The sequence below is a fragment of the Lutjanus erythropterus genome, chromosome 19 (assembly GCF_056507025.1).
Source record: "Lutjanus erythropterus isolate fLutEry1 chromosome 19, fLutEry1.hap2, whole genome shotgun sequence".
NCBI lineage: Eukaryota > Metazoa > Chordata > Actinopteri > Lutjaniformes > Lutjanidae > Lutjanus > Lutjanus erythropterus.
Genome location: NC_139335.1, coordinates 2,400,034 through 2,427,457, shown reverse-complemented (window position 1 = coordinate 2,427,457; position 27,424 = coordinate 2,400,034). Strand labels below are relative to the sequence as shown.

The 27,424-nt window shown below is 42.0% G+C and overlaps 1 protein-coding gene across 1 annotated transcript in view; it reads right to left on the bottom strand.

The window, feature by feature from the left end:
- Window positions 1–3,638: 3,638 nt before the first annotated feature.
- mybpc2a (myosin binding protein Ca) overlaps window positions 3,639–27,424 on the bottom strand; it is a 48,425-nt gene continuing 24,639 nt past the window's right edge. Inside the window, exons 17-34 of the mRNA XM_084745272.1 lie at window positions 21,727–21,832; window positions 20,303–20,472; window positions 18,900–19,065; window positions 18,240–18,346; window positions 18,111–18,140; window positions 17,387–17,526; window positions 16,960–17,119; window positions 16,182–16,286; window positions 15,811–15,999; window positions 15,537–15,671; window positions 14,173–14,340; window positions 13,167–13,255; window positions 11,206–11,401; window positions 9,863–10,002; window positions 7,927–8,086; window positions 6,277–6,413; window positions 4,528–4,714; window positions 3,639–4,203 (exon numbers count right to left, since the gene is read on the bottom strand). Of these exons, the coding sequence (XP_084601398.1) occupies window positions 4,169–4,203; window positions 4,528–4,714; window positions 6,277–6,413; window positions 7,927–8,086; window positions 9,863–10,002; window positions 11,206–11,401; window positions 13,167–13,255; window positions 14,173–14,340; window positions 15,537–15,671; window positions 15,811–15,999; window positions 16,182–16,286; window positions 16,960–17,119; window positions 17,387–17,526; window positions 18,111–18,140; window positions 18,240–18,346; window positions 18,900–19,065; window positions 20,303–20,472; window positions 21,727–21,832 (2,420 nt within the window). The 3' untranslated portion in view covers window positions 3,639–4,168. The remainder of the gene's footprint in view (window positions 4,204–4,527; window positions 4,715–6,276; window positions 6,414–7,926; window positions 8,087–9,862; window positions 10,003–11,205; window positions 11,402–13,166; window positions 13,256–14,172; window positions 14,341–15,536; window positions 15,672–15,810; window positions 16,000–16,181; window positions 16,287–16,959; window positions 17,120–17,386; window positions 17,527–18,110; window positions 18,141–18,239; window positions 18,347–18,899; window positions 19,066–20,302; window positions 20,473–21,726; window positions 21,833–27,424) is intronic.

Below are 27,424 nucleotides of genomic sequence, written 5' to 3'. Positions count from 1 at the left end.
CAGTATAGACAAAGCTGTCTGTCTCTGTCAGCCATGTGCAATCATGAAGTTGTCATTATTGTGAAATGTGAGGGCAGGGCTCTCCTTTAACGCCCCCCCCTCCCCACACACACACACACACCCCAGATACATTGTGCTCATTATATGGGTCATGAGCTCAGGGAGGGTTTGGGCTCTTTAATCAATGAACACGATGACACGGGGTATAAGTCACACTGGTATTCAATAGAGCATACTATGGCAACCAAAAAAAAAAAAAAATCCCAAAGCAACAGACAATGAAGACAAAACGTTAATGTGGGTACGAGCACGGCGTAATGTCCAGTACGGCGGTCAGCTTGTGGCTTTAAAGTAGATAAATCAACATTGTGTGCGATGCGGAAAACACAGCTGGACGGTCCTATATGATATGTGTGTGTTCTCCCTCTGTTCCATTTAGTTCTTATACTGTAATTACATGGATGAGACTCACTGCCAGGCTTTTTCCCTCCAGTGCTCTTCCTCTCTCTCACTCCAAGTCTGTGATTTCATGTATAATTACTTGCATAATTATAGTTCCCTCCATTCTACTGTTTCAGGAGGTCTGTTTCTGTCTCTTTGGTATCTCTTGTCTTTTTCGTTTCTTGAGCGCGTACACACACTCACTCATACACACACACACACACACACACACACACACACACACACACACACACACACACCCGCACACAGACATAACAGTGCTCGCACCCTACTGATTCCGCCTCCCTTTCGCCTGGTGGTAAGACTTGTCTTGTCACTCTCTTTTGTCTCGTCTCCGTCTGAGGCAGGCCTGTTCTAATATTGGCAAGACAGCAGAGCAGATACAGTGTGCATGATGGTTTACTCCTGGGCTGCCATGCTTCCTCATTAATTATTCATTCAGACATCACAAACTTAAAGAGCCTTAAGGTGTGTCACAGGGAATGAGGGGAAAACAAAATGCTCTGTGTTTTTTTTTTTCTTGCTTACTACTTAAAGCTTTCCGGAACTGTGCGAGAACAGGAGAGGCACACACAAACACCGACAGCAGCGTTGTAAACCCGCACCTTCTCATGTTTTGAAAGTTTCATAAGGCTCGCGGATGATGCCAGTAGATACAATTAGTTTGATTGCTTAGCAACTGAGCATCACTTTTGAGAGAGGGAACAGAGGGTAAAGCTCAGGTGGAGTATCGAGGTTACATGCTGTTTTTCTGAAGAATCTGTTTTTCCCAAAACTTCCATGCAAAGTAGCATGCGGTGTATCTTCAGCACCGCTTTCATGTGTCAATCAGCGGAGTAACACACCACGCTGTGTCTCAGGTTAACTGACAATAAGATTATATCAACACCACACATAATCCACACACACAGGCACACACACTTGCAGAGTAATTTACTGCTCGACAGGGTTCAAAATTTAAGCTTTGTGCTGCACTGCAGGTCTACTGTGCAGCCAATCGTGGCCTACTTTCAGGTATCTGGAGGATTTTCCCTGCTTTATCTGGGCATTTATGCCCTCATCCTATTTCAGCTCATCTTTAACAACATGCTGCAATGTAAAGGAGGAAATGCAATCTATTGTACTCAGAAGTGCTGAATGTTTCAAGGTGACTGCCAAGAGTCAGGATTAGGACGGCCGGTGTGGAGCTTCAGTCAGAGATGCATTGGTAATGTAATCACTCTTAATAACCTGTCACTCACGATTACACCACAGACCCTAATGATGGTCAGTCTGTGGTGGTCCATGGCACTGTGCTCTTACCCCCTCTGCTGGAGAGACAGGAGACCAGGACCTGATGCAGTGAGTGGTGGGACAGGCCTGGAGAGTAAAGTACCTTCACGTCCCCAGAGGAGGGTGGTGTATTTATTCTGCAGCAGACAAACTATCTGATGTCTTCGGGCTGAACTTCTGCTTCGTGTCTCCAAGTTATTTATTTTTTTTTTTTTCAAATCTTCCTTCTGTCAGATGGTCGAGTCAGGGGGTGTGTTTAAGGGAGGGCGGGGTCGCTTGGGACGGCGGTCTGGGCTGCAGCACATCGCTGAGGCTTTAATTTGGTGTGCGAGGCGAGCCGCGGCGGACTCTCCCAGCAGAGACGGTGCTGTGTTTGTTTTGCGGGTGTGTAAATTAGCGGTAATTCGTTTGCTCAGTAATGACGTGGGAGAGCTAATTAGGGCAGTGTTGATGGGTGCATTAATTAGTCTCTAGTGTGTGATGCTAATGAGACCCTGATTCGGAGTGTGTGTTTGTGTTTGCATGTGCATGAGTGTAAGCCATGTATCTGTAAAGGCCTACCACTGTAGGTCACGCCATGAGGAATGTAGTAAGATAGCATGTGGGACTGGATGAAGACAGGCTGAGTGTGTGTGCGTGAGTCAACATGTGTGTCCTGTGTGTGTGTGTGTGTGTGTGTGTGTGTGTGTGTGTGTGTGTGTGTGTGTGCATGAAGGACGCAGCAGGTTTGTATCTGTGTTTGAGAACCCCTTTTATCCCGGTGGCTCCATGATGTCCACCATGCCTGGCTGAGCAGCGATCCCTCCATTCAGCCATCACAGGGCCGCCAACAGAGCTTCAAACACCTACAGTACCCTCTGAGAAACAAGGGTTCCAAAAGGGTTCTTCTTAAAGGGGCTGAGGTTCTACCCAGGGCCATTTGTTTCCCTTAACAACCCTTTTCATCCAAATAAACCTTTGAAAGAACTTTCAAGTACTGTTGAGATACTTGATGAACTCTTTCATCAAGGGTTCTTTGTACCATAACATAAAAGGGTTCTCTGTAGAACACCCTTGGTGGGTTCTAGATAAAACTCTTGAAATGTAAAATGGATGGCGAGAGATCTAAATAACCTTTGGAATATAGAAAGGTTCTGGGTAGAATCCCCTGTGTGTGTGTTCTGGGTGAAACCCTTAGGGACATTAAAAGGTTCTCAGTATAACAACCTCAGTGTTCTCTGGATAAATCCCTTGCAATATAAAAATGTTCTCCATGGAATCCTAGGGTTCTAGGTACAACTCTTTGGGTATAAAAGGTTTTCAATACAGAACCCCAGACAGGTTCTAGATAAAACCCATGAAATATAAAAGGGATGGTGATAGAACCTCCCGCATGAGATCTAGATAAAACCCTTGGAATATAGAAAGCTTCTAGGTAGAATCCCCTGTGTATGTTCTAGATAAAGTCCTTGGAATACAAAACAGTTCCCAATAGAACCCCCCAGTTAATTTTTAGATAAAACCCTTGAAATACTCTTGGAGTATAAACGTGGAAAAGTTCTCGATAGGGGAAGGTCTTGAGTGGAACCATTACACTATAGAAGAGTTCTCTTTAGAATCTCTCATCAGGGGTTCTGGGTGGAACCTTTCACAGATGGCACTAAGCATAACTCTTTATGTTGGGCTCTAGGTAGAACTTTCTGGACCATTTTACACCAAATTAGCTCCGGTTCTTGAACCACTACTATTCCATTTCCTTGGAACCTTGGTGCAACAGAGGACAGCTGTGCTATGAACCTGTGGTTCCAGCTGGGAACCAACTTTTCAGGTTCCAAACTAATGTTGCTTAAAATGCTCTGAACAGTTCAAAATTAAGTGCTTCCTACCAGGAAAGAAAAAGGGTCTCCTATGGGTTACAAGCCGAAGAACATTTATGGTTCTAGCACCTTTATTTCTAAGAGTGTAGCACCACAGCGAGCAGGCGGAGGCGTGCAGCCGCTCGGTCACACCGCAGAGGTTTCACTGCATCACAATCATAAATTCATCCCAACCTATAAAAACGTCCCGGACACAAAACAGACAACACGGGGAGCCGTAATGGATGAAAGGCTGTTTTATAAGTGTGTTCAGTGACAGGTCCACTTCACAGATAAGAAGGATCCGTGTGTGTGTGTGTGTGTGTGTGTGTGGTCACAGTGGGGCAGAGTTTCTACACTACTCTGTGGCTTCTCTCAGTCAGGATGTGACAAGGTAGCAGCTTGCTGTAAGAATTTATGGTACACTACTGATGTGGCATTCGTCATAGCAGGCAAGCATATAGGACGAGCGGGGGGGGGATTGGCTTTAGAGCCTCACCAGTGATCTATTCTAATCATATTTATTCATGACTATCCCGTTATACATAATCCATTACTATTCCTGTTCAACTGTATCCTCTGCTGTTTCGTGCTGTCGCTCATTTCTTCGCCTCCTCTCCTTTCTCTTGTACAACTGCGGAGAGAAAGAGAAATTTAAATCAGCACGAGAGGCCAGTAGATCATCCTGTTTTAAGAAACTACAACACTCGGAGTCATCTGTGGCTCTGAAACTTTCGACTGACAAATACAACGGGGTGATTTATTTTTAGTGCGAGCGAGCGGTTAGAATTTCAACTGAAGTTTCACAAACAAGAGATCAGTCAAAGGGTTGAGGAGATGGAGATTTGTCATGCTGAGCTTTATTGAAGACTGTCAGAGAAAGAGTCTCGCCCCGGCCCAGGCCGCGCTCCCGCTCGCTAACTTTGAAATTATGGGACATGAAGCTCAGGCGGCTTACCTCGAACCTCCAGCTTGCACTCCACCTCGTCCTGCCCGAGATCGTTGATGGCCCTGCAGGAGTATCTGCCCCCGTCGAACAGGCTTGGCTTGCGGATATTCAGAGTCAATACGCCCTGTTTGTTCTGCATCAGATACTTGGGGTCCTCGCCGATGATCATGTTGTTCTTCATCCAAATGATCTTTGGCTGAGGAACAGTGTGTTGGAGGATGAGGCAAAATTTGGCGGGATGGAGGAGAGGAGAGGGGGGGAGGGAGCATATAAACAGAGCGAGGGATGTGGGGAGGGTAGGAGAGCGGAGGGAGGAGGGAAGAGGGAGAGGTGAAATTAGGTCAACATTTCGGCTTGACAAATCTTTGCCGATTCGGAGGGATAAAAAAAAAAAACTGTGTTCAAAGATCTTTCTGCTCCACCTCTTGTTCTAGCTTCAGACATAAAAATATACTCCTGCTGCAAAGGCATCAAAATCCTCTCCGACTGTTCTACACTCACTGTCTGACACCCGAAACTTGTATGCTCTCTCGAAAAACACAAAATATGAAATCTGTGTTGTAACCTTGCAGCAAAGCTAACAGGGGCTAACACAGGCAAAGTGAGTACTGACTGAGGCGTTGCTGCAGAGCTGTAAAGGGACGTTGCCCGCAGTCCACAAGTTTCTATGCTAAATGACAATTTCTTCTGTTATGACATGACTTCAAAAATGTGCAATCTACTTTATCTTAACCATTGCATATTCTTGAACATAAATACACTCCAATTTAATCATTATTTTAAAGTCTAAAGGAATCATTTTCTCCTAAACACATTAGAAATGTTAGAAAATACGTGAAAAACTGAGAACATCATGATTTAAAAGTTAAAGTGTTGTTCACTATTTCTATGTTGAAGATATTCACTCCCAAATCAAAAATACTAAATAGATTTTCCTCTGGCCTGTATTGCTATTTATCCATCTGTATTGTTGCCTAGTTTTGGAAACACTGGCCGAAGGGATGTCTGCATTCTCTGAAAAATGATGAGACTAAATGTCACAAATCCTGTGTTGCTCCAAGCACCAAGAAAATGCATTTGAAAAATCCAAAACCAGTGTCTCTTCCTAAAAATCATGACCCAGTTGCTAAAAATAATCCGCAGAATTTACTATTTCTATTCTATTAGAAAGAAAGTAATCCCAGTAGATTGTACTGCAGGTAGTTCCTACATGAAACTGCTCCCAACAAGGTCTGTGGATTATCTTGAGTACCCGCCTCATGATCTGCTTGAATTTTCCAGTTACGAATGTATCTTTGGCGACTCTTTCAGTCCAATTAAGCCGACAGTTGCTGCTCACTTTGTTTCCAACAAACCCGACACCGAAGAAAAAAAATTAGCATCCTCTTGCAGACTGAGACTGAGAGGAACGAGTTGATTCTGAATGAGTTTAGGGGTCACCAAAATGCCAAACCAGTGAAATATGTTAATACTTTTCTTTTTTTTTTGACTTTTTGATAAACAAACTAGAATTACTGCCTCACAGTTTTATGCATCTGCGAATCAGTCAACTTGCAGTTTACATCCATATCTATCCGGACTCATATGCACACAGTACACGCATTAAAGATTTTGAAAGAACCTACCACAAGGTTTCAAGTGTATTTTTTTGGCAAAAGTACAGAGGACTGATAGAGTGCTGTACTTCAGCTCAGATTATCTCCAAGCTCATGAATAAAGAAATAACGTCACAGACACGGCCTGTAAACGTGTAAATACCTTGGGGTGGCCGCGGACAGCACAGCTGATGGCTGCAGAGTAACCTGCAACCACGCTTCTGTCCACCAGGGGCGCTGTGAACTTGGGGGAACTGCTGACGTCCTTCTCTTTGAAGGGTGGAGGGTTATAGGCCAAACCTGCACAGGTGGAGAAGTGGTTCTCGATTTAGGTGCAGCTTCAAGAACATGAACCTAAAACATTTCACACAACTCTTCACCAGTAACGTGGCATCTGAGGCTGTTTCTTGTTTTCTTATGAGAGATATGTGAGCTTGTAAGAATGCAGCTTTAAATACAGTAATTAAAATGGATATCCAATCTTTTTACCCATTGATGAGTTCAGATGAATTATTGCATTTGCCAGTGAATATTCTGAAAAGATGTTGAAGAATAAAAGTTGTGTATTTATATTCATTTATATCTATCCGTGTGTGTATCATGGTATTTTGTAAATAGTACTTTTCAAAAGAAAGCAATGATGATAATTTTGCTTTGTATACTTGCTATCACAAGTGGGACCAAGTCATTGTTTTGCAAGTCTAAAGACTCAAGTCTCAAGTCAAGACAAGCAAGTCCTGAGTAGTGATGAAACACTCATCGTTTTTGTGATAATGTCATTTCAAATCATTGAGAGATTTTCAAAATAAAACTTAGCTAGTTAGCTTTGTTACACCTGTTAGGGCGGGACAAATGCCACCTTTATCATTCATATTAGAAGATGAGATTTGTGACCTAATAAATTCCCATTCCCTTCAACCTGAGCAGAGGTCTAATCAGCCAGAATAGCTGCAGCTGTGTGGGTGTTCAGAGGCTTTAAATCATGGTGTACTGGAGTGTCAATCTGATCCACACCAAAATTTTTTAAATGTATTTTTTAAGTCAAATCCATTCAAGGATTGTGTAAAACATCAACTGAAATGCTTAAGCAGTGACCGACTGTTATCTCTTTCAGCTGCTTTGGGACTGATTTGCCTTTAATATCCATACCAAATCCTGTTAAACTCAGAAAATTGTTTCAATTTGCAGATTACCATTTGAATTACTGAGTCAGGAAACTGACTTTTGTTTCACCGTGATGTCAGGTGGATACTATGATCAACAATCCTCACACTTTTATAGGCCAGACTGCTGCTTGGAACACAAAAGAGATTGGCTGGTTGGCAGCCAAATGTTCTGGTAGAGTAAGTAAATGCAACAACACAACAACAGTTGCAGCATTTGGCTGGTGGCAGGTGTTAATTTCCCAGCCTAGTTGCTTTCATAATGCACGGCCAGTATTAAATGTTATTTAACACTCTGTCAAAGAATATTTCTGTTTAGCATAATCAGCGTGAATTAATTTTCCTTTAAATTATGTTGGAGTAATTAATCACAACCAGCCATTAATCACCAGTAATATTATTACTCTGTTCTATAGTTAAAGATCATATTACAGTTTGTATTTTTAGTAATATTTTCACGTATAATATTAATAACAATTAAGTAATCCCAGTACCTTCCTCTTTCCTTTATTGTGCCAATTATATACCATAATTCTTTTAATACACTTCATACAGTGAAGCCTGCAGCTCTGCATGCATTAGGTGTTCTCTGGCATCAAAAGCAATACTATCATGTTACAGTGTGCGTTGCTCGGCAGGGATTTCATTACCTGTTTTGGTAATGACGGCAGTGTTCTTGCTTACGCCAGGCTGTTCACTGAGGCCACAGATGTTTTCGCTGAACACTCGAAAGGAATACTCGTTCCCCATGACCAGGTCAGACACAGTGCAGCTGGGCCTGCGGTTGTGCTCATAGACCATGAACCACTCCTGATGTGAGAGAGAGACAGATAGCGGTACAGAGAAGGAGGAGAAGCAGAGGTTCAAAGAGGCTTATAGCCCAGGTTGTGATCTATAAGCTGAAGAATCTCCTATCCCCAGCATCCATGTTCCTCTAGTCCAACTTTCTGTCGATTCATACAACATAACGACCATGACGGTGTAGTGAGGCTTTGCAGCTATGTGACAAATCTCCCGGCAGCCATGCCTACAACCACTGGATGCTTATGGATGCTGGAAAATAGCAATGATGCAAGCTTTCAACTCCAAACTATGCCACCAATCTGCACCATGAAACACAAAAACTTGGTCCATGTTACAGGATTATAGCCCCGATTTTCCACTCGCCAACAGTTTTTGGAGATTACTAAGACCAGAGGCAAATCAGCACTTCACAATAGCAGCAACCAGCTATGACAAATACATAAAGATCACAGATGAAAAATCAACTTTGCTTTGTCCAGTGATGACTCGCACAAGTGCCTAAAACAAACGGTTACAAGCTATGAAAAGAGGCATGGCTAAAATATAGGCTAACCATCACCAATGAAAAAGGAACTCTGTTGAGTCCACTGATGCTTCTGACACGTTACGTGAATCCGTTTAGAGGTTATAGGCCACTCCCACTGCCACACCCCCTTTTTGACAGTTGTCATGGACAGTTAACCAGCTGTCCTCTGGTTTCTACAAAATCTCATGTGAGTCTGTGAATCTGTTTGGAAGTTATGCTCATTTTATGAGCACTGGCCTCTCCAATTACCACGCACCCTTTTAGCCAATTGGCATGAACACAAACACACAATCGACCTCTGTGCCAAATTTGAGCCTCTTAGAGCCAAAACTGTTATCACCAATGGTTCTAAATTTTTGTGGACCAACTGACCGTCTGGCCGATGTAGTGACCAACAGAGCTGCTAGTTGCAGCTAAAATTGAAAAAAAGTAGTTCAAACTACAGCTTCACCTCCAGGAGCTACAACACTAATGTGCTGCTCATTGACCACAAACGTTACATCAGCATCACACTTGTGTGTGTCTATAAAGGCATCTTGTTCGTGCAGTGAAGCAGCCAGCAGAAAAGATGCCAAACTTTGTGTAGTGTGCAGTTTTCTTTCAATATGCATGAATACTCCTGATCTATTTATCCATCATCTTGATGCCTATGATTGTGGCATGAGCACTGCAGTGTGTGTGCGTGTGTGTACGTGCAGCAGGAGTGGATAAGCAAAAGAGAAACAGGTGACCAGAGCAAGTTTAAAGTTTAGCAGTAAGGTTGTCTAGTGGCAGTAAATGTACAGTTTCCCCACAAAAACTTTGTAGAAAAAGTTAAACAAGTCCCTGTGTCCAGCTTCTGAGCTGCAAGATGAAGTGAAGGCAGAGTCTGTGTGATTATATTGGAGCAGAGTGAGCTGCTCGCTGGCTGTGGAGCACCCTCTGCTCTTCCTCAGTTGCAAAATGTGGATAAAATACATTTTCAGCGCCTTTTCACTGGCTGCCAGCCTCATGCTTGCACGCGTATTGTCAAAAAATTGGACTTGAAGTCTAAATAAATGCCTCAGGATGTGTTTACACCCGTCAGACGCAGCTGGGACATGAGACTCTGGTGCGGACAGCTGCCGGGATTAAAATTAGAGCATTTCTGTGAGACATGCAAGTGAAAAAGGCATCTGAGTTGCTTACAGTTGAGGCAGAGGTTAAGAGTTGCAGGCCTCCAATATGGCTGCCACCTCTCTGTACACTTCCATGCACTTCTTTCCGACCATGCGTACCTTAGTCTTCATGTCAGCTTTTTCAATAGTGTAGCCGATAATGTCACTGTTGCCATCGTCTTTGGGTGGCTTCCACTCCAGCGCAGCGTTGAAACCCCAAACTTCTGTAACTTGCACATTAATGGGAGGACCGGGCTTTTCTGTCAGGTTTGTTAGAAGAGACAGAGATAAAGTTGGAGGATTTTGTGTGTGAGACTCTGAACAAGACAGGATCATTACACAATTATGAGCAGGAATGCATATAGTCTGGGAAAAACTGATAGCTAACTCTCTTCCCTGCCCGGGTAGGCGGCTTTTCGAAAGCAGAACGAGAGAGAGGTAGATTGATAAACAGATCTGGAGCAGGAAAAGTCCCACGGAGAGAAAGAAATCAACTCTCGCAGCAGTAGAGATTTGGCAAAGATTGACAGATTAGCAGAGCAAAAGACAAAGGTTCAAGGAAAGGCAGTGATAGCTGCATACATTACTAGAAAAACTGTGCTGGCATTGAACTGACAAAAGGAGAAATAGTATGCTTTGCCTGGATTACAGAGCAGAGGAATGCAGTGTGTTTATCATCAATCTCTCTGTGTGTCCTGCACTATTCACAGTGCAGTACAGAAATACTGTACAACACAGTAATGTATTTGTCATTAATCTTGCTCTACGTGCTCTCCTCTGTGGAGTACAGTACAAACAGTGAGCAGTGCTACTGTTAATCCTTCCTGTACTGTCTCCTGCTGGAACAGTGCGGTGACAGATCAGCTGAAGGAGGGGTGGAGGCTCATCAGAGGAGCTGCAGCCTCTCATTAGCTCACCCTTCTCAGCAGAGGAACTGACAGAGTAGCCCTCAAAATCCAAACCTAATCCCAGTCTACACGCAAATAATCCCAGCAGAGCCCCGCCAAATAATCCACCTAGCACCCTGACCCAGGGAGACAAGCCGTAAGCTGAGGAATGAGCTGGCGGCCACAGTGGCGGTGCAGGAGCCAGGATTATACGGGAGAGAGAGAGGAATCAGTGCTTTGATGATTTGCTACTTTGAGGCACAGATCCCCAGGAGTATGAAATTAGGAATTATCATCAAATTGGAAAAAAAAAAACTCTTGACATGTCACAGAAAAGCTCAAGCCATCATCCTCTTCCAAACAGGTTATTAATAGTGCACCTTGTGAAGTATGAACCATGCACGTTGTTCTAATCTTAATGAGAGAACGTGCAACAGGAGTCTATCTCCAACCTGGCGTTAGCATACTTCTTGGGTGATCCGATCACATGAGGACAGCTCAAAGTCCAGGTTCTTTCAGCAGGCCTAGATTTATGTAGGTGAAGCTAAGAGGTGTAGGTGTCGTGACGGTACTGACCTACAACCTGGATGTATATGTCGGCGCTGTCCGACATGTTCTCAATCTGAACGGACAGCGTGTACTTTCCGGAGTGGACTCTCTCTGCGGTGCGGATGAAGAGGATGCTGTCCACTTCACTGGTACGAGTTCCCACTGTTTTGTCCTCCAGGGGAACGCCGTCTTTGAGCCAGTTCACAACAGGGCGAGGCTTTCCCTGCAGTCAGAGTAATGGAACAGAATCACAGTGAAGTGTTGTGAGAAACATTTAGAGGGAACAAAAAAAAACTTTCAAAGAATCCATGAAATAACAGAATAACTTGGAATAATTTTTGATTCTCACATTCTTAGAAATAAGGATTGCAAAAGTGCTCTTCCTGAAGGGCTAGGGTTCTACCTAGAACCATTTGCTTCTGAAGAACCCTTTTTTGAAGAATGGGTTGTCAGGGGTTCTTTGTAAGACGAAGGCTTCCATTAAGAACCATTTTAAACCAAAGAACGGTTCATCATTCTTCAAGTATTGTTGCAATTCTTGGAGAATTCTTTCATCAGGTTCGTTAAGGGTTCTTTGTGCCATAATATAAAAGGGTTCTCAGTAGAATCCCTGGATGGGTTCAAGATCATTGGGATATTAACAGGTTCTTTGTAGAACCCCCTCACTGGTGAGGATTGGACGCAACCCCTGGAATATTAAAAGATTCTCAGTAGAACCCCTGGGTATGGTTTTTGATAAAATCCATAGAATAGAAAAAGGTTCTGGGTAGAACCCCCTGGGTGGATTCTTGTTGGCACTGTTAGGGTGACAGGTGAAAGGTTCTCTGTAGAACCTCTCACAGGGGTTCTGTGTGGAACTTTTAACAGATGGTTCTAGCTATAACACTTTATTTTGGGTTTTAGGTTGAACTCTGAAAAGTTGCCAAGTGGAACCTTTATAAAAGGACAGGAACCAAAAAGGGTTCTTCCATGGGGACAAACCAAAGAACCTTTATGGTTCTAGTTGGCACCTTTATTTTAAGGGTGGTCTTGGAGAACACTTTTCTGCATATCTTTTTTTACTCATTAACAACAGAAGATTAAACTTCATGTTCCAGCCGTGATGATGATTTCAGGTCATCCCGTTCTAGTTCAACATGTCCCAGCTTCGGTTCCACCACATATTCCATCAGTGTGAGAACAGCCACTGGAACAGACTCTGTCCAGCTCTTCTTGGATAAGATGACAGAGACGTGGGGGCTCTTTTCTCCCAGGAGGACATCGTGTAGCCACGTCCTCTGTCTCAGAACAGGCTTTTCATGTGCTTCTTCAAAAGCGAGCGGGAGCCATCACTTTTTCTTGTCTATTTTTATTCATAATAATGGCCTCCCCTTTGACACTTATGCTTAGCCTCTTTTTACCAGTGCTATAATTTGCAAGTTGCTGTCAAATGCTGTAATGCTCCTTGTGCCCTTTGAGCTCTTGCTCTCTCTTACTAGGAAAGTTTACAGATCTGATTTGCATTTCAGAAGAAGAAAAAATACCCTATCAGATTGCAGGAAAAAAAGCATTTATTTGGACTGGACCACTGAAACCTATAATTAAAAAAGGCTATGTGCTGTTTTAAACGTGACATCTCTTGACTGTCTTTTTGGTCCGGTTGAGTTTTTACTTCAAATAAACCACTCCAGAGTTCACTCAAAACCCCCTCCCCTCTTGCAATGACCTATTTTATGTGGATCATGGAGTGGCTTTTTAGACTTCTATCCAAACTCTACTCCTGCCTTTTTCTCCACTCTTCAAATAAACCAAACTTAAGACTTTTGAAATGCTTCACAGTCTGAAATAGCCATTTAGTGCAGGTCGAGGTGGTGGTAATCTTTAAGCACAGAGTATTGTTCACTCTTGGCGTTAAGAGTGGTTCTGCTCTGGTGTTGCAAATCAAGTATACATACTCAGAAATAAAATGTGAAAAAAAGAAGCCAGAGCTTGGCCAGACTTGGACTAACCTGGAAGGGGATGACCAAGTTCACCTTCTCGCCCACCTGCACGATGAGTTTGGTTCTCAGCTGGCGAGGCAGACGGATCTTTGGATGCTCTGTGCGGTGGACACACGAGAGACAGAGAAAGGAAGTCGAGTTTGAGTGGGTGGCGTGGAGAAATGTAGATGCACTAAATGTACCGCATGTACAGCTTTTACCTGATATGTTCATGTGTGTATCAGAGATGTGAATTACTGAGATGTGAAAATACATACATCACACAGGATGTGGTTAAGAAATACTGACACTTAATTTGAAAGGGTGTGCATAAGACTGTCATTACAGTGTAATAACCATGTCATGAACATGAAGGAGTCATTACAGGGATAGTTATTTTTTACATTTGAAAACTGGTCACCACTTACTTCCATTACACTGTTTTTTCATCTTTGAGTGAACTATCCCTTTAAGTGTCATTCAGTCAATAATGCCACTTTAAACCCAACGTTGACAACTTGACTTATAAAACTGAAAGAAACTGTTTAACTGGATTTAGTGCTGCTGAGTTTGGCTCCTAGAATAAGGGCTGAGGTAGCTAATTAGGTAGCTAAGTCATAAGAAAGACTTTGACAGGTTATGTTAACTTGGTTAATATCAAGTTCTCATAAGGGAGACATTATTGGCTTGATTAATGTCAAGCTGTCATAACAAACGTCTTAAATAAAAAGTGGCAGATCCAACCTAATGATACATAGTCATGACTATAGTAACAACATGGTTATGACAGTGTAATGACAGTCTTATGCACACCTCTTCAGATAACGTGTTATCAAAATTAAAGAAATGTAATTTATAGTAACTTCATAACAGCAAAGACCCAGTGGCTGACCATAGTTACTAACAGCACTTAACTACAGGTGCTATATTTCTGTTAATCAGTTATAACAGTTGTATGCTCTGTTTAAAATGATGTCCTGTCTGGTGAATTTCTGTCGATAAATGACAGGCGACAAACTTCAAACGTTTCTCTGACCCATGATCTCTCTGATGGTGACGGCCTGGGAGAGAATGGCGGGGGGGCTGCGCCCGGCGATGTTGACAGCCACCACTCTGAAGAGCATCTTCTCCCCCACCGGGAGACCCTTCACCCTGTACTGGTTCTTACTCACTGGTTCCTCGTTGGCTTGCACCCACTCGTCACCTGAGGGATGAGTCAGAACAGAAGGAGAGAAGGATCAGAAAACCAGCAACCAACCATAAATCTTGGGATCATGTTGAGACAAAACTGTTCACTAATTGACTAAACACCACACGTCTTATTTATTTTTGCTGTCAGGTTTTACATTCTTCCATAGCAGATTGTACTCTTTACAGTAACAACAGCAGCATATTAAGTTTTTTTTTTTTTTTTTAAAAGTGGATCTTTGTTTTCAGGCAGAAGACTCATGGATCCTCTGCCACATCAGCTCAAATTACAAATGTTCCTCACAGATTTTATCAGCTAGCTAATTAAGTTAATGTTAACTCCATGAATTAATTGAGAACGCTGTCTACAGCTGACTCTTAAATTTGCTATAAATCTTGTAAAAGTAGTTTTAAATATGCACATGATAATTAGTACTGAAAGACAGGCTCAGTAACCACAAACTAATGTAGTTCATGACATGTTCTTTTGCCAAAAATTTATATTTTACTGTATGTAGTAAGCAAGTTAACAATTGTAGCTCACATTAGAGCAGGTAAACACACTGTTCAATAATTCTTCACACTTTTGCTTTTTTGTTTTTGGTTTTGCAGAGGCTAAAAAAAGACACCACCCTGCACCCCGCCTGTTCTAAGGGTCCATCCATACCACTTTGGCCTTTGGAGAACCCTGAGACTTGACAGAAAATTACAGTTGCTCATTGTTCAGGAGAGGGATTTAGCAAATGGTCAAAGCCGTTTGTGAAAGTGACGTTTGGGTTTCTAGGTTTATAAAAATTTCTTTGGCAGATGTATCCCCCCTTTAGTATAATGGTGTTGTCTTGTTAACAAGCTAAAAATTGGTCATTTTTAAAGACAAAGAAAGTAAAGCTGCAGGAGGGTGAACACCAACCAAATGGATTTTTTACAACCTTGAAACCAAAAGTTATCCTTTATGACTTCAACTTTCAATAATAACATTACCATTACAACATTAACCGAATTAAACTGCCAACATGCCAAAGTCCGACACACCAATCAGCTGCAAGAACAAGGAGACGCAGCTAACATAGGTGATGATTAAAGGACGCAATCATGAACGGAACTAACCAGATCAAAAGGAAACAGGACCTCAGACCTTGGTTCTGACTTTCAGGTGTGAAAAGGCCCTACAAAGCCTGAGTATAAAGTACTTAATATTCTGCATGTATTTACTTCCTTCTTTGCAGTACTCAATGATGTAGCCGTCGATGCCGCCTGCTCCGATTTTCTCTGGAGGACGCCACTTGAGAGCACAGGTAGTGTCTGTCACATCATCCACCACGAGACGAGTGGGCTCGCTGGTGGGGGCTGAGAGAGACAGGAGTTAATTAATACGTTAATACCCAGTGTAAATGGGATGGGAGGTAGGTTAAGCTGCCTCAAAATGAACATTGTGTGTGAAGCCTCTGTTAATTAACCATTCTGCTAATGATAAATGGCGACGCACCAATGGGCATGAAGGGCTTTGAGTTTGTGCTGGGCTGAGAGATGCCGATGCCGTTGACTGCAAACACTCTCATCTCATAAAGTACGCCCTCAATCATCTTCTTCGCCTCATACGTGGTGGACTCATAAACATCAAAGTTGAGCTTGGTCCATCTGGACGAGCCAACCTTCTTCCTCTCCATCAGGTACCCTGGAGGAAGCGACATCAACATACGGTGAAGTCATTAAAAACGGCTCAGCGTTCTCGAGGAAAAAAAAAAAAGAGTTCAAAAACATTGCGATGTGATAAACAGAGTGGATTCTAAACTGCTGTTCTCTCCGGGGAGGGAGACATCAGATGTGAACATTAGATGCTGTGTGTTTCAGGGGTACCTTTAATGGGAACTCCGCCGTCAAAAGCAGGAGGGTCCCATGTGATCATGGCAGAGTCCTCGCCAACTGATGTGCATTTGACATTCTCAGGAGGGTTGGGCACATCTGGAGAGGCAGGTTACAGTTGGAAATGGAAAGAGAGGAGAGATGAAACAGAGAGAAATGAGAGAAGGCGTGAGTGTTAGGCAGTACAGTAAGTACTGTATTCAAACCTTATATTCTTACTCTTACTTTAACCCTAACTAAATTTACATTGTTTATTTGTCTTGTGTAATTCTGGCCATATCCACCTCCCTGCCAAGCAGTGATGTAAGGTAGTTATGAGTACTTTCAGTACTCAGTACGTTTTGTTTTTTTTTGTTTTTTTTGTTTTGTTTTTTTTGTTAAGAAAAGTGAATTATCTTAACCAAAGAGTAAAGGTTGGTAAAACTTTTACAAAACTTCAGCAGTTTGAGTTGGGTTCAAAACAAATGATCTATTGCAGTAAGTTGCTTCGACATCTTGTATTTTCTCAACTTTTTTCTTTTTACAGTGTGGTTGGATACACAAAAAAACTGGCAATAACATTCAAAATTCACATTTTTAAAAAAAAAAGATGGAACTAACAGTGAAAATTTTGGATGATTTTGTGTCAGTATTTTCTGGCTATTAATCTTAGTTTAAGAGCAAGGTCACACAGCTCTCAGTCGGCTTGGAAAAATTAAATGGGAGCAACAAAATAAAGTCAAACGAGAGGTGAAAAGGGTGAAGAAGGCAAAAGTGAAGAGAGATAACTGACCCACGACTTTGATGATGAGTTCAGCCTTGTCCTCTCCAGCAGGGTTAGTCACGGTGATGGAGTACAGGCCCTCGTCGTCTTTCTCCGCCCCCTCGATAACAAAGCTGCTCAGGGTCTTCCTCGTCTCCACGCGGACCCTTCCCTCAGCCTCGGACACCACCTACCACACAGGACAGGACAGACAGAGCGAGAGAGGCAGAGAGGCAGAACAAAAGGAGAACGCTGAAGAGAAAGGTGTCGTACAACGATGACACAGCTGCCACACTGACAGGTGATTCAACCTTCCCACTCTAGTTCATGTTTCATCCTTCCATTGTGCTGCTCAGTGACTAACGGCTGGAGACTGACGCACAAAGGTAGAAAGTATCTGACGTGTGTTTGAGTGTGTACAAGGTGAACAGTGAGGATCCTCTCTATTCTTCCTCACTTCATCTCCTTTCATCCAGCAGACAGTGGGGGCCGGCTCTCCTGTGATCTCAACGTCAAGGCGAAGTTTGTTCCCCGCCACCACGATAATGGTGTTCTTGTTGCCAAGGCCGCTGGTGTCCAGGTGTATTTTGGGGGGATCTTTCAGTGTGGAGAAGACGGGAAGAGAAGAGGTCACTCAGGTTGGAAGTTTAACGTGTTTAGAGGGGACAAACACACCAGTGTTATTTCTGCTATTGCTAATAGTCAGCATGTTAAAATCTGATCATTTCATGCAGAAATCTGGTTAGAAAACTGAAACAGCATTTATCATTTATTCAACCCCAACTCCAGAAAAGCCCCCCCCCCCCCCCCCCAAAAAAAAAAAGCAGACAATATTTCAACATGAATAATTCACATAAATTCAGCCCTTTAACACCTTGTAAACAGCTTCAAGTAAAGGTGGAAGTGGGGCTAACACTGACCTGTGTCCTAGTTCTCGGCTCATTGTACAAGATTGCATAATAAGCACAAGATGGCGATCAAAACAAACTCAGCATTTATGCTTCAGCACAGGGGCAGAAGCTGCAGTAACCTCCATCATATTGGCACCAGGTACCTTGCATTTATCCAACTTTAGACTCTAACATTTACTGTCAGGCAAGAGGATGAATAAGATAAAACATAAAAAAACAACAACAAAATGATAGCAGAGAAATATTTATTTTACAAAAACCAACACTTACCTTGTCTTGGAACATAGTCAATCTTGATTTCTGAGGGGTAAAACACATAAATCAGTCTTCACATTTTAACATGGATAGTGAACATTCACAAAAAATCACATCAGATGCTTCATATTTTGGTTTTCTCACCCAGGAAGTTGAGTTTTGCAGAGAGAGAAAGTGCATAGCCATCAGGGACAAAGGTATAATCCCCGGCGTCCGAAGGCTTCACGTCATCAATCGTCAGCTTGTGGGTCCTGGGGACAAGTTACCAGATGTTACCACGGAGACAACACCGGTTGTGACCCGCGATTATGCAAAAGACAGTTGCCCTGGCAACATACTCCATGAGGCAATATCGCAGAGTGAGAAACATACTAAATGGCTTTCACCTTGTGTGACCGCTGTTGCCTCGGCATATCTCCTGCCCTCTGATGGAGGGATTATTGAGAGAAACCCCGGACCCCAGGGGGGTGCATGATGCGTGCGGGTGAGTCTGTGAGTGTGTGTTTAGAGGTTAGAGCCTTACAGATTGCAGCCTATCCAAAAAAAAATGGGTCAAACAACTAAGAAAACCCCTGGTAATAGTTTGCCAAGCCATGTGGCAGACAGTGCTTATTGTGAAAGCTGTATGATTTTGTGTGTGTGTGTGTGTGTGTGTGTGTGTGTGTGTGTATGTGTGTGTGTGTGTGTGTGTGTGTGTGTGTGTAACTGTACATGATGGTTTGGATGGAGAGCTCACAACAACAGCAGCAGGGTTTTTTTTTTTTTGACATTCAAACGTGGACCCTCAGCAGTTTGATATAATACCTTCCGATGTGCGTCATTTTGATGCGGTCACTGGGCTGGACTTCGACGCCGTCCTTGAACCATTTTCCCGTCACTTTATCATCAGACACTTCACACTTGAACACGGCCTGTTCAGCAGCCTTCACAGTCAGGTCAGCGATGCTCTGCAGAACCTCCAGCTCCTTATCTGAACACACCAACGCCAACATGAGATCAGTGTACGCCTTAGAACGGCAGTTCGTCCTGTCCTTCATCCTGTCCTGACCACTGTCAGGTGGCATTTACTACACTCTTACAATAAGCATTTCAAAAGGGTTCTTCCTGGAGGGCTGAGAACCATTTGCTTCTGAAGAACCCTTTTTTGAAGAAAGGGTTCTTTCTTTCTAAGGGTTCCAATAATGACCTTGAACCCATGAAGGGTTCTTTGTAGCATAATCTGGGTGGGTTCTAGATAAAACCTTCTGAAAATTCCTGGGTGGTTTCTAGGTAAAACCTGTGTAATATAAAAGGGTTCTTGACAGAACCTTCTGAGTATGTTCTAGATAAAACCCTTGGAATATGCATGGGTTCTCAATAGAATCCTCTGAGTGTGTTCTAGATAAAACTCTTGTAATATGAAAAGGTTCCTAGTGGAACCCCCTGGGTAGGCTCTTGTTAGCACCCTTAGAAGAGGGAAAGGTTCTGGACAAAACCCCAAGAGAGGGTTCTGGGTGGAACCATTACAAAATAGAAGGGTTCTCTGTAGAACCTCTCATAAGGGGTTCAGGGTAAAACCTTTCACCAGTGGTTCTAAGTGTAAAGTGTGTGAAAATGTCTCATACTGGTGGCTTGTAGGTCCGTCATTATTATATTTTTGGAACTTATGCAATGAGAAAATCATGACCGAGGTAAATGCAAGAATCTAGGTTGAAACTACTGTAACTACGACTGTCCACTGAAGAGGACAGACAGACGTGTCCTCACACTAATCAATTTAGGAGACTCGTCTGGCTCGCAAGCACGCAGACAGCCTGATCTCCGAGGGGTGAGACAGGACCCAAGCATCAGTCTTGGAGGTGTAAGATAAAATTAGCATGATGAAGCGTGTGATGAACCACTGATACAAGGGATTCATGAAGTAACATTAATTATGACAGGAGTCATGACTAATTTATTGCTTCTCATGCTTGTCAGAATGAAAAACATCAACATGTCCTGATGTGTAAATTTCCTGCAAGTTCCTGATTGAACGCCGATGTCTGAAATACTTGTTAGCAAACTTAATACACCAGCTGGTTCGTTTTAATTATTCATGTAGTTTGTGTCTTATTTTAAAGTAACCCCCCTGTAAACACCACCTTAGTCAAAAAGTACAAGCATGCAACTAACAAAGTTTTAACTTAAACTTCAAACAATGGTGATGACTTAAGCTGAGGAAACGTTACCTTCGACCTCCAGCTCCGCCTTCGACTCTCCTCCGTTGGTGAAGACGTAATACATTCCTATGTCCTCCTTAGTGGCTTCATTTATGATCAAAATGTGTCTCTTCCCGTCCTTTTTAAACCTGTACTTTGAACCTGCCGTCTCTCTGTTCAGCTCGACTCCATCTTTCATCCTGAGGAGAAAAACACACACACACACACACACACACACACACACACACACACACACACACACACACACACACACACGCTGTATTGACACTTGAGCACACAGAGAAGGGAGGAAGAGCTGATTGACAGGTCTGCAGTGTTCTACATGGCTGGAGCCTTCAGGGATCACAGGGCTTTGGCACATTTTTAAAACGGTGCAGAAGGTGAAGATTTCCTCAGATTTATTTGGTGGTTTTAGGGGCCGCTAGGCAGTTATAAGAAATGTACTGTGGTAGTAAGGGATTTTCAACTGGAAAACAGTCAAGCTTATCGACAGCTAAACTCACATACTACGGCCTAATTTTTTGGTGCACATTCATGACTGTATGCTCAAGGACTCACAGTTTTTTGAAAAACACTGGAAAACTTTTTTTTTAATGCCTCAACGCCGACCAGAGAAATTATGTTTCTGGGTCATCCCATTCTTGTAAACGTGGTATCTTGAAGGAATGTCTTCAAACCTGGCACAAATGACCACTTGGACTCAAAAATGACCTGCTTAAATTTTGGTGGTTGAAGGTTCAAAGGTCACTGTGCAACCTGCAGGTGGATGCTGGGGTGAGGTTTTTGAGTGTGACCTCCCATCCATCCCACTTGGAGGGAAATCCTTCAAATTTGGTACAAACGTCCACGGGGACTCAAGGATGAAGAGCTTAGATTTTAGTGGTCAGAGGTTACAGTGACTGGTAGATCTGGTTTCAAATGGGAAGTTTAGGGCACAATTCTGTTGCAAAGTGTCCCTAATTACCCTCTAATAAAGTCCAATAAAGGTTTAACGGTGGGGAATAATACACTTTAGTTTACAGTTCAGTTCTGTTGTAATGTATCCATAATTACCCTCTGAAAAAGAGTCTAATATTGTATATAAAAGAACATTATTTTTTCAAGATGTGACCATACTGAGAGGAGAAAACATCTGGCTGTATCATGGCAATATGTTTATACTTGCAGTTTAATAATTAGCATTTATTGTGTGAAGTCTGCTGCTGTTACCTGAACTGAAAATATTTCCTGCTCATGATGAGTAATTTTCTACTACAGGAGCTTTGCCAGCATTTCCCATCAGACCATGTGTTGATGTGTTACGAGGATGTTTTGTTTGCGAGTCTTTATCTCAGAGGACCGTGTTTGAGCTGGGTATGAACCATTACCAAGGTGTGACATCACAGATTATTAAATGACTAATGTGTCTAAAGCAAAGGGACACGTTGGCTCACCATCTGACGTTGGCTCCTTCCTCAGACACTTCCACCTCAAACTCCACCCTCTCTCCCACCACGGTGTGGACGTCATCCAGCAGCTTGGTGATGGTGATCGGAGGCTCTAAAGACAAATTCAAAGCTCAGAGTCAAACTTTGAACATGATTTCAGAAGGTTACTGAGTCATTACCAAACTGCACCACTGTGTTACATGAATCACTTACTGTAGTGTACACTGTACGTCTCTAAATCACCAGAGTAATACTGGTGAGGAGCATGAAAGGAGGATAAAAGAAGATAGTTGGTGGATGAAAAGAGCTGTGGGGTTTTCAGTCCGTCAGTAGTGAGTAAGGCCTTTTTTTTTTTTGCACAGGACATGAAAAACAGTGATGTGGTAATAGTTGAAGGCCAGCAGATTTTGGCGCATGCAAAGTCTTGATTTGGACTAAAATACAGGCTGCCTATTCAGTCCAAATCAAGCACAAGTAAGTAGAAATTTACCTTCCTAAAATGAGTAGCTATCGTTTATTGTCTTCCAGTAAACGATTATATCACAACAATATTAGTTTGGTATGTTAAGGCAGCAGAAAATTTACTTCAATTGATGACTCCAAGCGATCTGTACTTAAAAGAGCGGCTGTGCATCCAAAAATGAGTACTGCAGTGCAAATAGCAATTTTGAGCAATAGATGGTATATTAAAGAGGCTGAATCTCTACAGAATAACATTTTGGTCAGAAAACATTATTACTTTTTATGGTCAAGTGCAAGAAGAGACTTTGGATGCATCTATACCCTGAGGAAAAGCACGCTCAGTGAAGAAACAGCAAGAACAAATATTGCAAGAGTTTCTCTTCTGGACACAACCATTTCTGGGTGGGTTGTGGGTGAGATGTCACCCTTTCTTGAGAATCGGGACTCATCATTCAACTTTAAAACTTATTAATACCAACATTCTTATTTAGTTTTTTGGGTGAAATGTACTGTACTCTTTAGGGATTTATTTATATATATGAATATATGTCATTTCACCTTCTTTCCTTACCTGAATCAACAACTTCAAACAATTAAAAAATGTGTTTAAAGCCTAAAAGATCTAAAAAAATGAAAAATGTTAATCTTTGTTTTAAACTTGATTTTTTTTTTTTTTTTTTTTTTTTTTAATGAAAAAGCTGGCCCTTTAAAGATTTCCATCAGCTCCGTCAGATTTTTACAAAACATGATTTAATCAGGCATAAAAAGGGTCAGCTATACCTGAAGGACCCCTGGACCCCCCTTCCTGGTTCATCAGTCATGAGGAGGCTGACCTGTTATAAGGTTTAATAGCCAAGAGTTTGAACTTTTAAAACATATTTTCCAGCATAATTGAAGAGTAAAAATCAAAAACCCCTCAAAATACAGTTTTCTCCTAAATATCAAGAATGAGTAATTTATTTTATTATTCTCAATGAGTAGAAAACCCTCTGTACCGTTTTTTAGTTTTAGAAAACAGCACAATATACTCCTGAAGTCCTGATCAATGCCACCAAACACACCCGTCTGCAGAGGTGGAAGCTACTTCAAGTCTCCTGAGGTGGTGGGAGTCACATTGTGTAACCACATGGTGTGATGCTTGATGCTCTGCTAGCCTCAGCTATTTGTCATCGTCAGCATCCAGTCGCCCCTCCGGACGTCTCAATTCTCTTCAACCTCAGCTGGAGAGCCCAGAAACTCTCTGAACCACAGTCACAGAAAAACACGTACGTTTTGACTGCAGGCCTCACAGAAGTTTGGTTAAAATGAACTTGATGTCTTCGGTGTAATTTGTGGTTTCTCTGCATGAAAACTGAGAGAAGTGCATTTCCCTCAGTAATACTTTAAGGAGAGACAACTAGAAAAAAAACAGTGAAGTAGTAGTTTGTTGTAGAGGTACGGTTGGTGGTGAACAGAGTAGCTAAATGCAAAATAATGAGTGAAATATATAAGCACACAAAATGAATTATTTAACTTTTAGCTGTAATTCTACATGTGTGGGGTTTTATAATCTGGTCCCCTGTTCTATTTGTTTGAGCAGTTGCAGTATAACAGCTCCAATGGTGTGTTCAGCATATTTTAGACTTGCATAGAGTGTCAATCGAAAGACCCTATAGGGTGTGAATTCGCCCCGGGGCAGTGTGAACTGAGGCGACAACGACAACGTTAGGAACATTATGCATTACTGTATAAACATACAGAGGTGAGAAGAAAAAGCAGTGAGACTGAAGGAAAGTAACTGAAGAAACTGAGTTTGTGGTGAGTTTTCGAGTTCGGTCAGAGGCTGAGCTGTGTGTGCCTGTGTGTGTTTAAAGGGACACACAAACCGCACACATGTTTGGGTGTTAGCTAGTTTACATTACAGCTAACATTTAGATGTGCTCGGTACACGTATGAACGATTGATTCAGTTAGTATTCCTCATTAAAAGCATAAAAAAATAAGATCTTGGCTAGTTCTGCCCTGAACTGACTGTTGCTCAGACCAGCAAAGAAGACATGTTGATGATTTCCTGTCTTTACATCTGTGTCGTTGGTCTGTTGGTGAATAAACGTGGACTGCAAAAATGGTCCACCAGTCAAGTTTGCACAAAGAAAGACAAAAGACAAAGAAAATCTGTCTGAACCCCAGAAAAAACACATGTATAAGTCATCTGTACATGCTGCTTATTATGACTTATAATTTTTGTCTAGTGCAGTGGTTCTGAACCTGGGGGTTGGCGACCCCAAACATCACCAGCCCAGTCTCACTCCCAACTCATCAGATGAGAACGAAATGTCACCTCCCTCTGCGACTCATGAAGTACGGACCCAGAAGACCGGGGTTAAATACCACAACAACGTTATAAAGTTTATAGTGTTAAGTATGTCGCATAACTTTTGTTTTGTGTCACAAGCATGGAGTGGCACATGAGTTACATATGTCATGTAACTTTTGTTTAAATGTCATAGTAACCCAATTCAGGGTTTTATCCTAAACCTAACTATGTAATTTTGTCTGCAGAGTTGGGCCGTGTTTCTCAAACTGTTTACACCGTGTACACCTCAAAAAGTACTGAACTCTCCAAGTACCACCTTACTGTTTTGTGCCAGTTGATGCCAGCAGGTTTAGTGACATTTCACAAACGCTGTGTTCGGTTCACTGTCATCTACTTCATTTTCAAGACAAATGCTTGAAATATTCTCCTCCTGAGCTGCACTTCTCTTCATAATAGTTCCTGTTTGGAGCCACAATTGATTGAATTGTTTGATTCTCTTCATTTTACCTCTGCTTACTATCTTGCCATCACAGTTTCGTTTGTAACTAGCGGATGGATGATGTATGTGCACGCTACCTGACTATGCAGCAGGCTGATATTGAAACATTTCTGTGATCTGATATTCTATGTATTTTAATTTGAAACTCTCTACTATATTGACATTATATGTTTTAAATGAATTTATTTCATTAAAAAATTGTTATTTTTTTTAACAAGGTAGGCAATCTTGTGATGACAGCTTACAACAAAAAAAACATGAGCAATAGTAAAGTGATATTATTATTTTTTAAATGAGTAGTAAGTAAAAAGTAACTTATTACATTTCCTGAGTAACTTGCTTTACACTGTTTATTTTTGCCTAAACCTAACCAAACTGCTCTCATAGCATTAACCATGTGTTGAAAGGTTGTTCCACGGTTTTAATCACATGTTAAAAACGTCTTTCAGACGCTGCAGTCAAAGTTTACCTTCTGCCTCAGTATCAGACACCGAGGGGTGGTGACATTTCCTCAGTATGTGACAACACATGGTCATATGACTTGTGTAACGTACTTCAGGCCGGTGCTGCCTGTCGCTGGTCCTCTCCAGTGGTCTTATACGTTATTTTGAGAATCATTGGTGAAAAAAGGAAAAGTGAAGCAAAGGTAGAAGTAACTCGTTAGTGTTAAGAATATGTTTTACATGAATCTACATTTTGTTGCTACTCATTTCACAGAGCTTTGTGAGTGTTGAATTTGATGTTGGTGGAAACACAACATTCACCTGATAATCACATCATACCACAACACAGCAAAAGCCCGAGCTTTTGCCTGAGTACTTTATGTCTTTATTTAAAGTACTGTGACTGCTAGTTTTGACTAGTTGTCATCTGCTGAACGCCCTCACTCAAGATGAATCAGCGACGAAGGGTACTGATGTAGATGTTTGCAAACAGCGTCATGAATGATATTTTTTATGGACACAAACACTCATCCGCGCACACACAGACACACACTGTAGCTGCATGGGAGCTGTGTCTGTGGTGAAGAGCTTACCCTCTTGTATGGCCTCTGAAATTGTAAAAGCAGGATGGGCAGCAGTGAGCACACAGAGTAAAGTATGGGATTAATATAGAAGCAGCAGACCCAATTACATCTATTAAAACCTCTCACGCTCACGCACAAAAAGGGACACTGGAGAGACCATCGAGATATAAGCACCAGAGTTAGACTGATAACGTCATCCAGTTGTATATAACATATAATGCTCGTCTGTTAAAAATGTGTCTCAAGAACCAAATAAAACTTTACAGTACAGGAAGATACTTGTGCTTCTTTGGAAAATATTGGTACAAAATTTAAAGGGGACCTATTATGCATTTCCTAATTGTCATATATAATGTCACAATACTGGATGTATATTAAACATGGCAGTATCAAATAATGAGGTAAATATATGTAGAAGTAATCCCTGTGAGCAGAAGTTCCAGACTGCTCTATATGCAACATTTTCAGTGTTTTTTTCTCGTTTCAATAATGTGTATTTCTTTCATAGCGTGCATACCCAGTTTTTCAGTTGTGAAGGGGTTACATGTCCTGCTGTTGCTCAGCTCTCTGTGATTTACAGCGTTTCTGATGGACAGGTATCTTTTCTAGCAAAGTAGCTAATTGCTACTGCTAGTTAGCCATGGACTCCTCCGATGTTTGAGCTCCCAGTCCGAGCAGATCAGTTGATAAAGTACCTAACTGCTAACAGCAAGAAATCCTTTGTCTATAAAGAATCTCCATAATTTACAAAAAGTTGAGGCAGAGCAGCCGGAGGACATTAGAGGGAAAAACTGAAAATATTTGCTCTGTAGACTGATCTCTGAGCTAACTAGGAAACTAGCAACTAAATTAGCCACTAAAGACATGTAAATCTGTCCAGCAATCACAAAACTCTGTAGCATTATTAGCTGAAAGTAGTGGCAGAGCCGCCGGAGGACACCAGAGGGAAAAACAGAAAATATTCACTCCATGAAATAATGAAATGAGCTAACTAGCCAACTAGGAGCTACAGTGGCCACTAACAACATGCAAATCTGTCTGGCTATCACAAAATTCTGTAGCGTAATTAGCTGGAACTGGTGGCAGAGCAGCCGGAAGATGTCACAGGGAAGAGCAGAAAATATTTTGTCACATGCAGTGGTTCCTCCTCAGCAGAGAATCTGGCCAATCAGAAGAAGTGGGGTTTTAGTGTGAGGGGTCTCAGTGAGACAGCAGCAGCAGAGCTACTCTAGTGGAACCCCAGAATGACAAATGGAGCACGATAGGTTCCCTTTAAATTTACTTAATATTACTACAAAATATGGACATTTAACCAGTAATTAAAATGGCTTTCAAAAACACCCATATCAGCCGAACTCTAATATATGTCAGCACATTAATACATACAGCACGACAACAGTGATACACGACAATAAACAAAA